General features: G+C 47.4%; 7 protein-coding genes across 7 annotated transcripts; 3 read left to right on the top strand and 4 right to left on the bottom strand.

Annotated features, from left to right (window-relative positions):
* Positions 1-533: 533 nt before the first annotated feature.
* On the top strand, positions 534-2341 carry E1B28_010994 (uncharacterized protein; the record flags this gene model as incomplete). The annotated part of the gene is made up of 10 exons (XM_043155982.1): positions 534-800; positions 854-964; positions 1017-1125; positions 1176-1248; positions 1308-1453; positions 1513-1627; positions 1687-1893; positions 1956-1994; positions 2058-2193; positions 2243-2341. 10 exons carry the CDS (start codon positions 534-536, stop codon positions 2339-2341), a joined length of 1302 nt encoding a protein of 433 aa, XP_043005766.1.
* A 1486-nt stretch (positions 2342-3827) lies between these two features.
* E1B28_010995 (uncharacterized protein) lies at positions 3828-5883 on the bottom strand. The gene is made up of 10 exons (XM_043155983.1): positions 5749-5883; positions 5567-5693; positions 5492-5502; positions 5358-5441; positions 5236-5309; positions 4957-5177; positions 4738-4908; positions 4594-4683; positions 4143-4529; positions 3828-4086 (listed from the first exon to the last, which is right to left on the bottom strand). Exons 1-9 carry the CDS (start codon positions 5823-5825, stop codon positions 4152-4154), a joined length of 1233 nt encoding a protein of 410 aa, XP_043005767.1. The 5' UTR covers positions 5826-5883; the 3' UTR covers positions 3828-4086; positions 4143-4151.
* A 376-nt stretch (positions 5884-6259) lies between these two features.
* Positions 6260-7691, bottom strand: E1B28_010996 (uncharacterized protein). Its single transcript, XM_043155984.1, has 6 exons — positions 7428-7691; positions 7177-7363; positions 6952-7123; positions 6799-6896; positions 6534-6721; positions 6260-6468 (listed from the first exon to the last, which is right to left on the bottom strand). The coding sequence occupies exons 1-6, from the start codon at positions 7551-7553 to the stop codon at positions 6358-6360; spliced, it is 882 nt and encodes a 293-aa protein (XP_043005768.1). The 5' UTR covers positions 7554-7691; the 3' UTR covers positions 6260-6357.
* An 84-nt stretch (positions 7692-7775) lies between these two features.
* On the top strand, positions 7776-9240 carry E1B28_010997 (uncharacterized protein; the record flags this gene model as incomplete). The annotated part of the gene is made up of 6 exons (XM_043155985.1): positions 7776-7905; positions 7962-8043; positions 8105-8119; positions 8177-8252; positions 8303-8755; positions 8820-9240. The coding sequence occupies exons 1-6, from the start codon at positions 7813-7815 to the stop codon at positions 9238-9240; spliced, it is 1140 nt and encodes a 379-aa protein (XP_043005769.1). The 5' UTR covers positions 7776-7812.
* Positions 9241-9427: 187 nt separating this feature from the next.
* Positions 9428-11370, bottom strand: E1B28_010998 (uncharacterized protein). The gene is made up of 10 exons (XM_043155986.1): positions 11202-11370; positions 11053-11118; positions 10716-10999; positions 10626-10650; positions 10492-10568; positions 10267-10424; positions 9990-10202; positions 9889-9938; positions 9666-9823; positions 9428-9602 (listed from the first exon to the last, which is right to left on the bottom strand). The coding sequence occupies exons 3-10, from the start codon at positions 10819-10821 to the stop codon at positions 9460-9462; spliced, it is 930 nt and encodes a 309-aa protein (XP_043005770.1). The 5' UTR covers positions 10822-10999; positions 11053-11118; positions 11202-11370; the 3' UTR covers positions 9428-9459.
* An 898-nt stretch (positions 11371-12268) lies between these two features.
* E1B28_010999 (uncharacterized protein) lies at positions 12269-13832 on the bottom strand. Its single transcript, XM_043155987.1, has 8 exons — positions 13369-13832; positions 13294-13318; positions 13173-13243; positions 12962-13113; positions 12853-12898; positions 12704-12799; positions 12572-12652; positions 12269-12519 (listed from the first exon to the last, which is right to left on the bottom strand). The coding sequence occupies exons 1-8, from the start codon at positions 13487-13489 to the stop codon at positions 12479-12481; spliced, it is 633 nt and encodes a 210-aa protein (XP_043005771.1). The 5' UTR covers positions 13490-13832; the 3' UTR covers positions 12269-12478.
* Positions 13833-15937, top strand: E1B28_011000 (uncharacterized protein). The gene is made up of 7 exons (XM_043155988.1): positions 13833-13985; positions 14054-14993; positions 15047-15121; positions 15179-15254; positions 15309-15424; positions 15483-15607; positions 15675-15937. Exons 2-7 carry the CDS (start codon positions 14645-14647, stop codon positions 15690-15692), a joined length of 759 nt encoding a protein of 252 aa, XP_043005772.1. The 5' UTR covers positions 13833-13985; positions 14054-14644; the 3' UTR covers positions 15693-15937.
* The last annotated feature ends 18 nt before the right edge of the window (positions 15938-15955 follow it).

Here is a 15955-nt window from a genome sequence, read left to right on the forward strand (position 1 = left end):
GCGTCTCCCAGTGGACTGGCATCCCTCAAGGATACAAGACATCGGCTTCTCTCCTGTTCCACCCCGAGCACAGGATCGACTGCAGTACGGATGCAGGTATCCGTTTTCTATGAACTTCGGTTTGGCATGGCAAGTCTGCCCAAACTTCAGGATACCATCGTGGCACTGAACATGACTCTTACCTCGCATAGATTATTCTGAGGGTGAGGACGGTTACGTTGCACCCAGTTCATATTCTTCAGTAACGCGGACATGGTGGGGAAAAGTCGAGTGGTAGGAGGGAAAGAGCCACTTGGGATTTGCATGAAGCTCACATGGGTCTCGACTGAATTCCTTCCCTCGCACACGAGCATGCACATGTGGTCACAGCCTCCGGATTGCACGCCGTATCCTCATTTCCGACTCCTTTGTCCACCGAAAGGCACTATGGTGTATCCGGGTTAAAAGCATCAGTGCCCATATCCCTCCATCTCTCGTACACTATCTTTCACACTCCAAGCGTCATCCAAGCTCCAAGAGAGTTCGTTATCATTATGAGTGGAGTCGCTTCCCATATACCTCTCGCCTTATCTCTTCTACAGACTGTGGCTTCACAATATCCTGGGTTGCAGAAAGCTCAACCCACGACTGGTAATGTAGCGCCCGGTGCGCCTACGGGACCTGGTCTACTGGCCACCGCATTGTCGAGCCTCCCTACCTTTCAGACCTCATCTCAACCTCAGTCCCAACCGTCACAAGGAGCATCTTCGAACTCAACAGCAGTTACACCTCCGGCAACGTCTACCTCGAGTCTCTGTGAAGTAAGCTAGAATAGCTGCCAGGATCCAGCTATAACTCATATCCACATTTCCAGAACTGTCATCTTAAGCCCAAGTACAATGATGGTCGAAAGACACATCCCTATTGTTCCAAGAGTTGTGCAAAAGCCAAAGCAGGCGGAGCTCCCTCTAATAGTACCTGCGACGTTAGTATCTTTTTCGGCCTCAATAGTCCTTACTCTAAAAAATCACCTAAAGTTTTGCCATTCCCTACCAAAGCACGCTGGGCATCCGTTCTGCAGCAAGTCTTGCGCCCGTAAGGCAGCTGTATCGAACGGTCAAACTGGCATATCTGGGAACCCACCAGGTAGATCTTTCTCTACTCGGCCCGAATTTGAAGCTAACACAGTTTGTTAGGAACGTGCCAAGCCCCAGGATGCCAAAAGCCCACACACAACAATGGTGATTACTGCTCACTCTCTCACAAGACGTGAGTCTCTACTCCTTGAACTTGCCTCCTCCGCCTCGTGTTTATCCTCATGTTTAAAGACTTGCGGAAACCGTCTGTTTAATGTGCCTCCAACAACCTAAATTGGGGAATTCCAACTTTTGCGGAAAGAAATGTGAAGATGATGCTGAGAAGCGGGGACCGATGATTTTGGAAGTACCTACTGGTCATGCAACCTTCAAGAGTGGTATGTCCGATATTTTTGCTCGACCTGTGCTGCGGTATTCAGGATTGCTACTTTCACAGTCGCTGATCAGTTCAAGACCTCCTGGAGGCATACAGGAACCACGTGTCCTCCGGTCAAACGTGTGTATAAAGTGATAGGGACACAGACATCCCTTTCAGCTTACAACACGTATAAGTACGAAAAGAATGAATCGAAAAAATGTCATTGCAACTGACTAAGCTGTTATTTTCCAGGTCAAATGTAGAAGCTCGTGGTCAGTTCGTGGCGGCTGGTCGCTCCGAAGGAAACGAAAATCGTCGATGGCACGGTACGAGAAGAGGATGTCAACTGGGGGATAAGGGACAGACACAGTTCTGCACATCGACAGCGTGTTCGTTGTGCTGTATCCTCCGAACCTCCTTTGACATCAGTTTGTGGGGAAAGAAGACGGGGTGGGGAAGGTAAACTTGATATCGATTGTCGGCGGCCACCTCTCACGGTATCAACGTTCTATCTGATATAGGTTCGGCAAGGGCATCTATACCTCTGCCACGTCTTCCAAGTAAGTGAAGGGCAAAATTTATTGGTGACAAGGATTTCTCAATGGAACAACACTCCTCAACAGGTCGAATGATTACTCTCACAACATCTGCAAGTCGCCAATGAAAGCAATACTCTTGAACAAGGTTGTTGTTGGCAAAGGGTGTAAGTTGACACACGATAACACATCCCTAACGGCACCTCCGCCGGGGTACGATTCGGTATGTGTGTTAGTACCTACCCACTGCACCCACACCCACACTCTTTCAGGTTCTTGCGGAGAAAGGAGGAAGTTTGAATTATGACGAGTTAGTGGTGTACACTAACGATGCTATCCGGCCGTCGTACTTGGTTATGTACGAATCCTGAAGAGGTCGGACTTAGACATTCATTCATAAATTATATATTTACCGGAAATTTAGTACAAGTAATAGAAGCACGTATTTATTGTATCGACAGAAAAAGAGTTCATTGTTCGAGAGTTCAAACGGTGAACTGTGGTGCTGCACGACCACATTCCATCCCGAGAGATAGCTCATAATTAGACAACGTAAAGACATCAGGAGCCATTGGCCTTCCAGGCATTTATAACAGGTTGCGTAGACAGCCAGGCCATCCATACCAGGGTGGCCGCTGCGCCGGTGAGAACTAGGCTGTAAAGCATTGCGATAACCTTTCAGCTCATTTCAATCTGCTACCAGGTAGGACTTACAGCTGGATTACGGAAAGGGCTCGATGTGAAGGGTCGGTGTAAGAATGGATGTAATTAATAATAAAAAACATACCAAACAGGGCCTGTATTGGTTGACAGTATACCAGTGGCTTGCAGATACCTCTCATAAATAGATCCGGCAAAGCACCATTGAATAGCGCCGCACCAACGGCATACAAGACCCATGTCAGTATCACCCAGATCATCTGTGCACCGATAGAGGATATTGGACGCCCGGACCACATTGGGTGTAGGAAAAGCAAAGTGTATGTTCCCGCAACGACCGATGTCCATGCTGCAGCGAAGCTTGGAAAAAAGGCGGATCAACGGCTGTTAAAGCACAATGGTAAACCAGACGATGCTTACAGTAGCAACCGTACACTAGTGAGGGTTTGCTGATTCGGATAATTAGAATAGAGGTGGTATTGAACGAGAAGCCACGCGGAAATTCCTATCTGTGCCAACCTGGTGAGCCGAGGAATGGATTTTAGAGGTTTGATGCAATACAATACCTGAGCCAAAGCGTTCAATACGATGAATATATAGGTAACTGGCGAGTTGAAGGGAATATCAGTTTTTCTGGGTCAATAGCAATAGGGAATTCCAAAGAGACACCCACACGGAGCATATCGTTGTACAAGAGTTCCCGATTTCTTGTTCAACGGCCGAGAATCTTTCGACTCCTTCGCACAACGGTAACACCAGAGAAAAGCGACAATGTACACCATGCCCATTATCACGACTAAAAAGGATACAACGCTCGCAAGCGTTTTCGATATCTTTTCAGTCTCTGTAGGAGTGTCGTCCCGGCGCAATACGATATCGCTTGATAACAAAACGGGAGATGACTCGGATAATGAGAAGAGGGAGGGCATTTATGCAAAGGCAGGGAGGTTAACGATTCGATCCAGATTCGAACTATATAGTGGCGTAGTAGAACAATGCATGAGCCGCCTGGAATCCTCGTGGAGAGTTCCTGAGATACATACGTGTCCAAGAACGCGGCCCCAGTCAGAAAAGTCGAGAACTTGATCGTATGTGATATATGTCCGTAGGCGTACTTCAGACGATGAAAATATGAAATACGGCTATCCTTCTCCCGGCATTCCGAGTTGTTCTGATCCCCTCTGGTTGTACCTGGCTTCGGCGAGAATGGGAAGGATTCTGGTCACAATGCCAATGTCAGCCAATAGTACATGAGCGAACGACGTTTCACCTTCGTTCCCACCGGCACGTGTAATGTACGGAACAAGCTTACCTTCTAATGAAGTCGTTTATGTCGTTAAGAATGTAGAAGAACCCTGGTGAAACGGCTTTGCCGCTTGCGGAAGCACGAGGTTGCTTGCCAGTAACCAGGATAAAGAACATAGCAAAACACCGGAAAACATCGCGATGTGTCTAACTGCGCACGAGTGTCAATGGACGACAAAAGAAAGAAAGATCAAATAGACTGCATACAGGAGAGGTTCAACGAGAGGATGCAATTTTCCTACTGACGTGACTACAAAAGCTCTCGAAAAGGGACCGATTTCTTCCTCGGACCCACTGAAACTCTACGTACTCACCGGAAATAGTGATTGAACATGTCAATATCATTTCGGGAAGACTGTTCTCTACCTCCGCTTCCATCCTTCTACGCTGTTTCCTCCTAGCTGTCCTGGACCATGTATCGCCTGAAGCATTGACGAGAAAGTGAGAGGAACAACTCTCAACTGATACACCGCGGATAGCTAGGAGCGCATCTTCGACTACTTTATTGCTTGTTTTTGCGGGTTGACGAATGGTATTGTGAGGAGGTAAGTAGCGTTGGATAAACGCGTTGGGGTTGGAGATGCGTGAGGCAGTCTGAGAGGTGTTACCATTTTCGTCAGTTTCCTTCACAAACAGAATTCGAAATTCGGATACTCACGTCTGGGAGTCTGATATCAGTAAAAGACCAACCTACTGCCCATCTTCGCGTTTGTCCCTGCACAAACTCCGTGACCGCATAGTTGTCGATCTACTTAGGACTGTCAAGCCTCGGTCTTTCAAATAGGGAACTTTGATCACTTACACAATTTGCCTTCAGGGTATCCACGACTTCTCCCACTGAAGAAAGCTTGCCGAACATGGAGGTGTACCACGTGCATCTCGTACCGAAGGCTACACTCTCTTTCACGATCCTTTGAACGAAGGCTGATTCCCCGCCCTCCGTGAACATTTCCACCGCTGCTCCTGTGCAGACCTGAATGATGTAAGGCGGGGGCTTTGAGAGTGGCATGGTCGTACTCACAGCATTCGGTCCAAACTCTTTTGCTTCCAAAGACTGGGCAACGTCTTCGGCGCTGCTATAAAACGGGGGATTGCACATCGTAAAGTCGAAGGTTTGGGAAGTATCAGAAAGAGGTATAAGAATCGGCCCCGGCACGCTAGCCATCACGATCTGAATCCGGTCGCTCAAGTTATTTGCTTTGACGTTCTTTTGTGCATATTTCGCTGATAACTCATCCAGTTCTGAAAAGAAGACGAGATGAGCATATCGTATACCAATCACCGAGACTGGGAGACGTGCCTGTGACCACAAAGTTCCAACAAGGGTTTAAACGACACCCTAGCAGAGGGTATATCGCAGAAGCACCTGTACCGCTAGAGAAATCTAAGAAATGTGATCTCAAAACCCTGTTGAAAACACACATGTCGACCCCCGTTACTGGCTGTTCTCCGGTTACAACTTGACAAGCTCGAACAATGTCTTGAATCCATAGAATGTAATTCAACCTATCCTAGATGAGATAATATATCTCATGATTGAGTCCATAATTGTGTACCTGTTAGGAACCTGGTTAGCGTTTCTTTAGACTCGAGTGTCGATGCACATGAATAGAAGTTTTTCGCGAGCTCACCGGAGGGCACAATCGATTCTTAGGTAGCTGAACTTTGAGGTTAAAGTCCCGATAAAGCAATGCCTCGGTAATGCATCTCTGAGCTTCTTCGTCCTGGAAGTCGACGAGATTGGAGTGAGGTTGCAAGCTGGAAGAAGGGATCTGAGTGTATGGGCTGATGTCAAAGCGAATTGGATTCTGACAAGTCTTGGAGTGGCGGATAGGACGTAGCAAGCTGACGGAAATCGGGCGTTTGGAGATAGATATTACGGGGATGCATAATGGTAGACGTAGTAGTGGGTAAGTTGTGGGCTGTTGTGCACTTGGTTCCAACCGCTCGGGCGCTTAACGTAGTCGCAAACTCACGTCGATTGATCATTAAGAACCAAATACAATATCCGTCGCCCGTATCGATGGACCATTCGTCAAGACAGTTTATTCAAGACCGGATCCGGCGCCTGAGCGCTCACATCAAAAAACGTTTGCTCAATGACAATGATTCGAACCCTTCCCGGCTAATCGAATCTCATCCTCATCCTCGTCGTTTCCTCTAACACTACACCATCGGTATCGAACGCCATCCTTGTCCTCTTGTATGTGTTACGCTGGACGGTTTAGTGACGGTTCAGCATTTGACATTTGACCGAGGAAGCCGTAACTATGCCGAATGCATCGACTAAGCCAATTGACGATTCGTTCACGAAGAATATGTGATTGCGAACTTTGGACGAGCGTGATATAGCGAATTAGTCATTAGGAATGGTCATCTTATAGACAAAGCAAGAAACAAAACAAGAATAAGGATGCTTCCCTCAGTCGTCCACCGTCAAGTCAACCGTCACGCCCACTATCGGTTCCCTCTTTATCTTCTTTCGTGGACGTTCTTTGTCTTTATGCTTAGCACGAATGGTATCCATTTGTTTCTGTAACGCCCATCAACAACGTCGAAACTCCTTTCTGGCATTGCTAAGTATAGAACAAGTCGTACCTGGAGTTCGGCCAACTGCTTGGCGTCCTCATCCTCGCTGTCGTCTTCGTCAATTTCATCTATTGGTTCACCGTCGGAATCCAGTTCGATTTTCGTCCGTTTGCGAGATTCCGATGAGCGAGGTGGGGAGGCAGATAATGGTTGAGCGGAAGGCGAACGAGGAGCAATATCCTGCGCCTGTAAAAGGGCTGCAAATAACGTTCAGAGGAATAATCAGCATGAAAGATTATGGTCATCACATTTACATTCTGATAAAGCAACGCACCGAGTGGTCTGTAACGAAAGTGGAACACAGCAACTGGTTCACCTATATAGTTGACCCCCGCAAATCGGCGTTTTGGAACGATGGTCGTTTCGTGAAAGCTAAGTCGAAAGTCATCGCGTCTCCAACGAGGCGGACATAATCATTCGTAAACACCTTGTTTGGTGGCTTATCCCCTTCTTTGTTTTTTCATGAAACGTTGTCAACGCCGGGACGGAATGGTCACCAGAAAACGGCATGTTGTCTTGGATGATCTGAACGTTGTGTATCGTGATCTTGATCAAACCCATATCAGGATTCGTAGGTACAGAGAGTAGAGTATCGTCATCTGTCAAGCAATTGAAACCACTTTGAGGTCGAAGTTGTATGACTTTAAGGTACCTGAGGTTCGGATTGTAGAGAAAGCGTACGGTGCCACGGATGTAGGACTTAGAACCATCCCTTCCCGACACACCGGAGTTGCGAGTTCTCCAGAAATAATGGAAGCACCACAATTGTGACCATCCACATGTACTCTCCCACTTGTTGGCGATTGGAAGTGATGGTCATTCCAGTGGACTTTGTACGCCTAAGTATCGTAGAGCACGACGAACTTCAGCTGATAGTAGAGCTTGAGACGTTCAATAAAGTACCTTGCCCGCTTCTGATGGGATCCAACAGGTGACAGTGTTAGTCTCTTCCTCGACTTGTATCGCGTATTCTTCGAGAGGTATGCCATCCACGGTTATCCAGGCGGAGAAATGACCGACTTCAGGCATGATAACGTGTCTTAAGAGTAGGGGGAAAGAAAGAGTGCTCGAGAGCTCAGTTTATATCGTGGTAGGAGGGAGATATGGAGAGTCAAGAGAAATTCGCCTTATTTCTTTGTTCTTTACTCGTTGAAGTCAAGAAAGGGCGTTAGCGCCTCGATGCAGTCGAGCGTCACGGGGCGGCGATTGGCGGAGAGCCGGAGTCCGAGTGGTGCCTAGCTGTACCTATCCCTTCTTTCTTTCCTTCCATCACCTCTTCTCCTTCTTTATGTCTTCCGCTATTGACGAGAAATGGATTGGCCTCGCTCTTGCCATATCTAGCTCGATGGCTATTGGAATGAGCTCTATCATAACGAAGAAGGCGAGTGATGAAATTCGTACGCTGTTGTTGGATATTGACTTGCATATGGCTCGCAGGGCCTCAACGCTTCGGGAGATAATGCATCTGATACGTACACGTATCTCAAGAATCCGATTTGGTGGGCTGGGATGTTCACTTGTACGCTTATCCATCCCAAGTAGTTTCCATATTTTCAAAGCTTATGAATATTGTTACATAGTGTTCTTGGGCGAAGGTTTGAGATTCAAGCCACACCACTATTCTTTTTTAAACTAAAATGGGGTTGCTGCAGTCGCTAACTTTGCTGCCTACACGTTCGCACCACCGATTCTCGTGACACCGTTGGGAGCTCTCAGCGTTTTGATCGGGTGTGTCGCCATAGAAGTCTGCCAACATTCCCGCCTAACATATAATGTAGGGCGATCCTCGCTTCATTCCTCCTCAACGAGCACCTCGGCCACCTAGGTCGTCTCGGTTGCACTCTATCGCTCCTTGGTTCTCTCATTATCGTTCTCCACGCTCCTGAAGACAAACCCATATCCACGATTACAGAAATTCTCAGCTATGCCTCCCAACCAATATTCCTTCTTTACGTCTTTTTCGCCATCGTTTACATCACCTTCGCCATATTTTACCTCTGTCCTCGCTATGGCCAGAAGAACCCGATTGTGTATATTTCCGTGTGCAGCATTGTGGGGTCCATTAGTGTCATGGCTATCAAAGCATTTGGGATCGCAGTCAAACTGACGTTCAAGGGCAGCAATCAATTTGTATACCCCAGTACCTGGGCGGTAGGAATAGTCGGCGCTGGGTGCATATTGATGCAGCTGGTATATCTGAATAAGGCGCTAGACAGGTTTAGTGTCAACATGTACGTCCCGAAGTCACTTCTCCAATTTTTTTTTCTGTCATTGACTGCCTCTCATGCGGTGTAGCGTCAACTTGATATATTACGTGTTCTTTACCACGTCCACAATCCTTGCCTCTGTCATTCTTTTTCAAGGATTCAACACCACCGATGTTACTAATATCATCTCTTTACTATCGGGATTCGCTGTCATTCTTCTCGGGGTCTATGTCCTCAACTTGTCGCGCGAAAATAAGGCCGGGAATCTGGGTCAACCGGATGTTTTGAGGAACTCATTAGACGGATGGGGAACGAGCGGTCGACCAAGCCAGACATGGAGAACCCCTACCCGAAGAAGAGGCGATGATGAAGAGAGGATTATGCTGAACAGCTTTGCTATCGGTGAAGATGAAGATGAAGGTGTACAATGCCCACCAACTCCCCGCCGGTCGGAGGACATGACGAGGACATCCATACAAATTCCCACTAGAGGAAACAGGCCCTTGTAGCTGTAGCAATCCATCTGGACTTTTTTGTTGTTATATGTACCAACTACTTAGACACCCTCTTGGGTCAATTTCTTTGTGGGACTCTTGGAACTGGGGATGGACAGCGATGTAACTACGGTGAATACATATCTATTGTTTACAGCAGGTTAGCTAGACATATCTTATGAAAGAAGCACGAAGAAGGAATGGGTAACGGCGGGAAGAGAAGCGTACAGCAACTCATCGAAACAACAAACTAAGTCTTCGAGAATAATATATGTCCTTGTCGTTGGCCTTTGATGAAGTGCTGTTCGACATTAGGGAAATGCCAGGGCCCAAAGACTTTCGTCTTTCGTGTTGCGTATTCTTAAATCTGATTGGATCTGAAGTTCGATGTCATGATCGGTTCACATAGTGTGGACATCCAAGCCGAAGACAAGACACACCCTGTACTTTCGGACTCGAGGCTTTTTCTGTCTTCTCCTTTTCAGTACCATCGTCGTCGATTCTCAAAGCTGCAACGTCGAGTGTCGTTTCTTCGAGGATCGGAGATGATTTTGATTTTCTTCGTCCGTTTAGGCTTTGTTTTCCAGGACTCTTCCAGCTAAGTCGTTCAGGTTTGAATTTTTTGAGTCAATATCGTGGATGAGAAAGAACGGAGATACCTACTGCTGTGGTTTCCGAGAAGCCTGAGCCGTCCACAAGCCTGGGCCTGAACACTAAAACCTCGAGTGCAGTCGGTAAAAGAGTCTTGCGCAATAGTTACTTACCTTATTCTTGTCCCGCCCTTGAAACACATCCCCAACTTCGGTGAATACACTACCAACTTCTTCCTCATCCTCGACACGATCTTCTTGCTCCGATCGAGTTGAACTCCCTAGCATCCTTCTGTATGTGCGGATAATACGCTCGTTCTCTGTCACTTCGAACCGCCTAGCTTTGCGTTCAGATAAAGCCTTCAAGGCAATTCGCAGGCCAACATGCTGAAAACGATTCATTTTATCGAATGGATACGGATATGGATGTGCGCGGCCCCCTGGTACGCACCTCAATCTCCTCCTTTCCTTGCAGCATTTTTTCAGCTCGGACGACCAAATCGTTCAGATGACTACCATTAGTAGAGTCCCATGCCTCGTATAGAGCTCGTAGTAAATCATCACTGGCTTCTTCTTCCAATCCTTCGATATGTAGTTTCGAGATTGCATCTTGGACAGTGTCTTGGGTTAGAAGAAAGAAAGCTTCAAGCGGATAGCGTAGCGTTGACTCTCGTACCTGCAAGCCGAAAGGGGTGTCTACACATGGGGCATTTCCAGTCGCTCTCCGATGCTACGATAATGCCGTCCAAGCATCTGACGAATATGAATCGAATCAGGTCCGAGTCGGCGCAAGAATCAAGATATACTCACCCTTTACAGAAGACATGGCCGCAAGCTATATAGCAGCAACGAGTGCTAGTGAGGAGTGATAACAATTGAGACTTGAGTTTGAAGACTGACGAAGTACGTGAGGGTGGCGTTTATTGACCCCCAGAGAACCGTCTGACTCGAATCGATAAGGTTCCAAGCACACATCGCAAGAACTAGACGGATGGGATATCAACATGTTTGTTGGGGGAGATGGAGGATCCGAAGAGAGATACGAAGAGGGGCGATATTAGGTGCGCCTCTACGCATGGATCTGGCTTCAATCCCAATGACCTCGTGCAGGATGCGTGGATGATGTGTCTGATCAGGTCTTGAGGCCTGAGGATTAGGCTAAGTCCAAAGCTATATATCGTTGGCTGCGCAGATTCAGCTGTACTGCTATACTTGGATAGAACAGTGAACAATGCACCTACTTATTATTAGCATTTCTCCAATCAGGACGCAAGTCAGATCTAAAGTATTAGCTGTTAACAAGCTAATGGAGAATTGAATCAGAGAGAATTTTAGAAACGATAAAGAACGTATAGTAAAATAGCCATACGAAATTTTGAAGCTTACGAGTGACAGGTGAACTAACTGTGCGGCTGGACGTTGAGCGAGACGATGGAGACGACGCGGAAGGGAAAAGACTGGGCGCTTACTCTGTGATCACGACTCTGCGTGTCGTGGTTCTGCTTACACTTTTGATAGGACCAGTGTTGAGCAAGTCACTGGCGGTCACTAGCCGGTCACATTTGTCGCCGCCAGGCTACTGGCAGACACATTTTGTAGTCGCTGTCGCTCGGTTATCGTATATCAGGTGATCTCCAGCTAATCCGAGGTGTATCCTTCGTATCTACTGTAAATACATTACAATTTCTATCGGAATATAGTAGTTCTGTATCGCTTTCGTGTCTTGCTCCCAACCGTGGTATTTGCAGTACCGTTTCGGTTTGTAGCTTCCAATGTTCTTACTGTAATTGCTCCGCTGTCGAATAGTTTGGTCCTTGTTGTTATGGTCAGGATGCTTCAGGAAGTACCGTTGGATCTGAAGTTATACTACTGGAAGGATTCGAGAGATAATGGTATGGTATTGTACACAGAAGAGTAATGTAGCGACGCAGCGTCGACTAATCGATCAATAATCTACACTGAGTACGTAAAATGATAGCTTCAGGCAGGCGGACCAGGTGGACCGAGACCGGGCCACCGCTTTTCCTGTGTCCGCTACACCGGTCACAAGGGTGTCCGCCACTGATGTGTCGGCTAGGCTACACACGGGACACAAAAAAGTAGCTGGGATACATTGTCCGAGCAACACTGGATAGGACAACGTTTCTCGGTGGTTGGTCTACCTATATGTCCTCACCCCTCCGCCCTTTTCTGTCTACACGCAGATCTCATCATCGCATAGGACCGGTCACAGGTCAATTCAAACTTCAAAGTACCGGTTTCCGTTTTCATTGCTTAACTTGAGGAGACTCGGGAACAGAGCAGAATCTGTCGGCCTCGCCTTGGAGCTACTGGACGGGCGTGCATTTCCGAGTCCCCTTCCTTTCGTACAGCTCACGGGTCCTGCCATCGCTGTGTGTAATGGCAGGCGTCTCCTTCGTCATGAGTGCCATGGGCATTCCCGTTTCCGACGTGTACGACATGTCTTAAACCGAGTCTTTGGGAACGGTACATATCGGATTTTTTTGATTTTCGGAGTAGTTCTCTCTGCTCTGGTATACAACGTTATATGGTTTCCAGTCCTCCATGCATTCGCCGATCTTCCTGATACCTATCCTCAGCGTTCCACAATTCAACCACTGACCCATCTGCATCAGCGTTCAACTTCCGCACTGGTAGTCCCGCTATTGCGGACAATATACAATTGCGAGCGGCGACGCCTGGTCTTTCAGCCAATTAGTTGTGTGACGTCGATCCTCGCGAAGATGCGTACACACCTCGTTGGTACTCCAATTCGGGCTTGTAGTCAAAGGAGGGATATGGGAGGCATATCCACATCATCATCACTAAGACTATAACTGTTTGTGGTTCAAGCGAGGTAGTATGATTGTCTTGTCGTTGAAACTCACCAATGATACCTTCTATCAGGCTCCAATCATTCCAAAAGTTATTCACAAATTGAGACGAAGTATCCCCAGGCGCCTCTCGTTCCACACGAGAATCATCTAACGTGCTTCTGTATGAGCGCTTGGTCGTTCTGATAGTTTGAAACGCATACCTAAATGTTCGTAGAAAGCCCTAAGAGCGATTCGCAAGCCTAGACACTGGGGAGTGTGGGTGTGGCTCAGAACAAACGATGAACGCAACTCCGCAATGAATACGCGTACCTCATGTTTCCCTTTTGTATCCAAAAACTCCTCAACTTGGGCAATTACATCGTTCAGATGCTCTCCATGCTCCTCATCCCAAGCTTTGTTTAGAATTTGTAGCAGGACATCGGCGCGGTCGTCGAAGCATTCAAGGTGTAGTTTCCTGATGTCTTGGAATCATTAGGGGGAAAGTCTTTTGCTAGATAGAGGCAGTGGGAGTAGCACTTACCTGTTCGATCAAAAGTAGCTCTGCATAGAGGGCATTTGCGATCCATTCTCGCCTCCATCAAGTCCAAGCATCTACAGATCGATCGAGTCAGCTCATCGGTAGGAAGAGTATCGACGCCTACCTTTTACAGAAAACATGACCACAGTCTAGGACAGTGGTAAGTATGGGAGTAGCCACTCAAAGTGAAAGGACTGACGAAGTACATGAGGGTGGCGTGGATGAACCGCGTTATTGGACGTCAATGGCAATGATTTGGTCTCGGTTTTGAACGTTTTAAAACACACATCACATTCACCGGAGGAATGGGATACGAGCATGTTGTAGTTGTGGAGAGAGAACCCAAAGACAAAGAGGATGAAGATTTAAAGGAATTTGGGCTTCAATGGTTATTGCCGGTACCTCGTGCTTGATGCATGAACAAAAGGACCTCGGGCCCTAGAGACTGCTCGAAACCGTTTGGCTCGCCAATATCACATCTCTCTTCAGCTGAGAAGTTCTCGCATACCACTATACCATATTATCCTGACTTGATTGATGTTCGTTGAGGTACCGGCGTAGTACTCCACGGTTCTTGAAGATCTTTGTCCATCCGAGAGTTTCTGTGTTTCTGTGTCGACAGTGTTACATGGCCAAGAGAAAATGACAAAAAGAAGACGCTGCTAGTTGTTTGTGTTTATGTAACCACTCCCACCTTCCATGTCGCCACCGCACCCACTTCCAACACAGAACCCCAACACAATGCACGAGTCTCGCCCTGGCGTAGAAGCATGGTATATGTTTACTTGACTTGAGAGGCTTAGCTTCCTATTCAACGTGCGTGCTTTTTCCGGTTTCCTTTTCGTACTAGCCCGACTCACGGATCCTGTCGACGTATGTAACAGGCGTCTCATTTAATTGCCCAATACTTGTCCTCTCCGAGTCTTCATGGGCATTCCTCTTCTCCGCGTCACCGATTTCTATTACCTGCGCGCAACTCATTCACGTTTCCGACGTGTACGGTATCGTGATCCCGCGCTGACGCTCACTCTTTTACCGCTCGACGTGCTCAAGTTCATGCCTTTTCTGAGCCAAAAAGGACATTCGAGGCGAAGAAATTGAGTTGATGCAACGGGAATCTTCTCGATCCTCGATCTTTGATGATTTTTCTGTCATTATGACTGCTCTCAGCTCAATGAGGCGAGCGATGACAGATGGGTACGGAGACATGTCACTACAAGCTAGCCCGATTTCTTGTTTCGTGCACAATATTGTCGCTACCTCGTTCCAGGAACTGACAGATAAGATGGTTTTGGTTTAGGATCGCGGCCTCTGGTGACCGTCCAATAACGTACTTAGTACGGGAGTGGTGATAGGGGCGTACTAGTGCGTAGGTGTGCGCTTCGACCGCATTTTTTTCGGGATTTTTTTTGCTATATAATTTCGCTTTTTTTCTCCCTCGGCTCAGGCGCGTCCTTTGTTCTCGTTCGTCCAGAATGAAGCTGTCCACCGCTTTCCTTTCCGTCTTGCCCCTCGTCGCCACCGCGTTTGCTTCGACCTCGAACCATACGGTCGAGAAACGTCAACTAGCCTCCGTTATCACTTCCTGCTCCGAGCCAAACACTGTCGCGCTCACCTTTGACGACGGTCCTTGGGAGTACATTTATCAGCTTGGCAATCTCATTCACGATGCAGGCGGAAGGGCAACCTTCTTCTTCAACGGGAACAACTGGGATTGTATCTACAATCGCGCCGACGGTATTCGTTATGTATACAATCAAGGCCATCAGTTGGCTTCCCATACCTGGACACACGATGATTTGACCACAAAAAACTGGGACCAGTGTATGTCGATAGTCTCAATCGTTGATGGAGTGGCTTGTTGAATTTCTCATTAGTGCACGACACGTTTTGGAAGGTCGAGCAAGCACTCCAGCGTATCGCAGGTGTAACTCCAGCTTTCATGCGTCCCCGTACGTTTTTTCCCAACATAACCCGCAAAGTTCCAAATTAAAACTGATCCCTACCAGCGTACGGTAACTACAATGACCTAGTCCGTCAAGTTGCAGCAGCTCGCGGTCAATCCGTTACCCTCTGGGACTTTGAGTCTGTATCCTTTCCCTCCTTTTCCTCCGACCGGCACTGACATGATAATTCCAGCTCTCATGACGGCGATGACAACGCACCCCCAGACTGGCAATTGCGGTCCGAATATGGACATCTGCTATGGGACTTGCGACCGAACAACGTCTTGGCTCTCAATCACGAATTTAACTGTGCGTCTTCTTCTCCTAGCTCGTGTTGACGCGTTACCAAACCATGATGCTTCTCCAGATGACACCGCTTACAATGTGATGTGGCAAGTCGTCCAATGGTGCAATCAACTTGGGTATAAGATGGTCACCGTTGCAGAGTGTGTTGGTCAACAGCCGTATCAGAATGTGGGAAGTCCTCAGAGTGTAAGTTATCTTTTTTTTTCCTTTCTTTTTCTTTCTCTCTCTGCAATGCTCATTCGTTCATGAACAGGGAAACTGGCAGTGTTAGTCGGAACGTCGCACGCGTTTTCATCGGACACTCTTCTATTTCTGTGAAGGACTTGATGGATTCTCATCTTGATCGCAACTGAGGACTTTGTCTAACTTAATTTTTGGACTTTGGTATATTCTTGGTATTTTCCCTGTCGCTCGCTTACTGTGTATCGTCGGACTCGTTACAAAACCCCTTTTTACCGATACATACATACTTTTTTCAATAACCACTTGATATTCCCCAATACCGTAAGGAGCCGAACAGGTGTGGCGTTGCAC

This window comes from Marasmius oreades, chromosome 7 (genome assembly GCF_018924745.1).
Source record: "Marasmius oreades isolate 03SP1 chromosome 7, whole genome shotgun sequence".
Taxonomy (NCBI): Eukaryota; Fungi; Basidiomycota; class Agaricomycetes; order Agaricales; family Marasmiaceae; genus Marasmius; species Marasmius oreades.

Bases quoted from the DNA above. Each gene is read 5' to 3' on its own strand.
- E1B28_010995 (XM_043155983.1), bottom strand. From the start codon at position 5,825: ATGCATCCCCGTAATATCTATCTCCAAACGCCCGATTTCCGTCAGCTT. The intron at 5,694-5,748 runs GTCAGAATCCAA...CCCTTCTTCCAG, and splicing joins TATCCGCCACTCCAAGACTT to CTTGCAACCTCACTCCAATC. The intron at 4,530-4,593 runs GTGAGTATCCGA...AACACCTCTCAG, and splicing joins CTGATATCAGACTCCCAGAC to ACTGCCTCACGCATCTCCAA.
- E1B28_010996 (XM_043155984.1), bottom strand. From the start codon at position 7,553: ATGCCTGAAGTCGGTCATTTCTCCGCCTGGATAACCGTGGATGGCATA. The intron at 7,364-7,427 runs GTACTTTATTGA...TACGATACTTAG, and splicing joins TCCCATCAGAAGCGGGCAAG to GCGTACAAAGTCCACTGGAA. The intron at 7,124-7,176 runs GTACCTTAAAGT...ATTGCTTGACAG, and splicing joins CTCTACAATCCGAACCTCAG to ATGACGATACTCTACTCTCT.
- E1B28_010998 (XM_043155986.1), bottom strand. From the start codon at position 10,821: ATGTTGATATCCCATCCGTCTAGTTCTTGCGATGTGTGCTTGGAACCT. The intron at 10,651-10,715 runs GTCAGTCTTCAA...GCTGCTATATAG, and splicing joins ACGCCACCCTCACGTACTTC to CTTGCGGCCATGTCTTCTGT. The intron at 10,425-10,491 runs GTACGAGAGTCA...ACACTGTCCAAG, and splicing joins ACACCCCTTTCGGCTTGCAG to ATGCAATCTCGAAACTACAT.
- E1B28_010999 (XM_043155987.1), bottom strand. From the start codon at position 13,489: ATGCTCGTATCCCATTCCTCCGGTGAATGTGATGTGTGTTTTAAAACG. The intron at 13,114-13,172 runs GTAAGTGCTACT...AATGATTCCAAG, and splicing joins AGCTACTTTTGATCGAACAG to ACATCAGGAAACTACACCTT. The intron at 12,899-12,961 runs GTACGCGTATTC...CACACTCCCCAG, and splicing joins ATACAAAAGGGAAACATGAG to TGTCTAGGCTTGCGAATCGC.
- E1B28_011000 (XM_043155988.1), top strand. From the start codon at position 14,645: ATGAAGCTGTCCACCGCTTTCCTTTCCGTCTTGCCCCTCGTCGCCACC. The intron at 14,994-15,046 runs GTATGTCGATAG...ATTTCTCATTAG, and splicing joins CACAAAAAACTGGGACCAGT to TGCACGACACGTTTTGGAAG. The intron at 15,255-15,308 runs GTCTGTATCCTT...TGATAATTCCAG, and splicing joins GTTACCCTCTGGGACTTTGA to CTCTCATGACGGCGATGACA.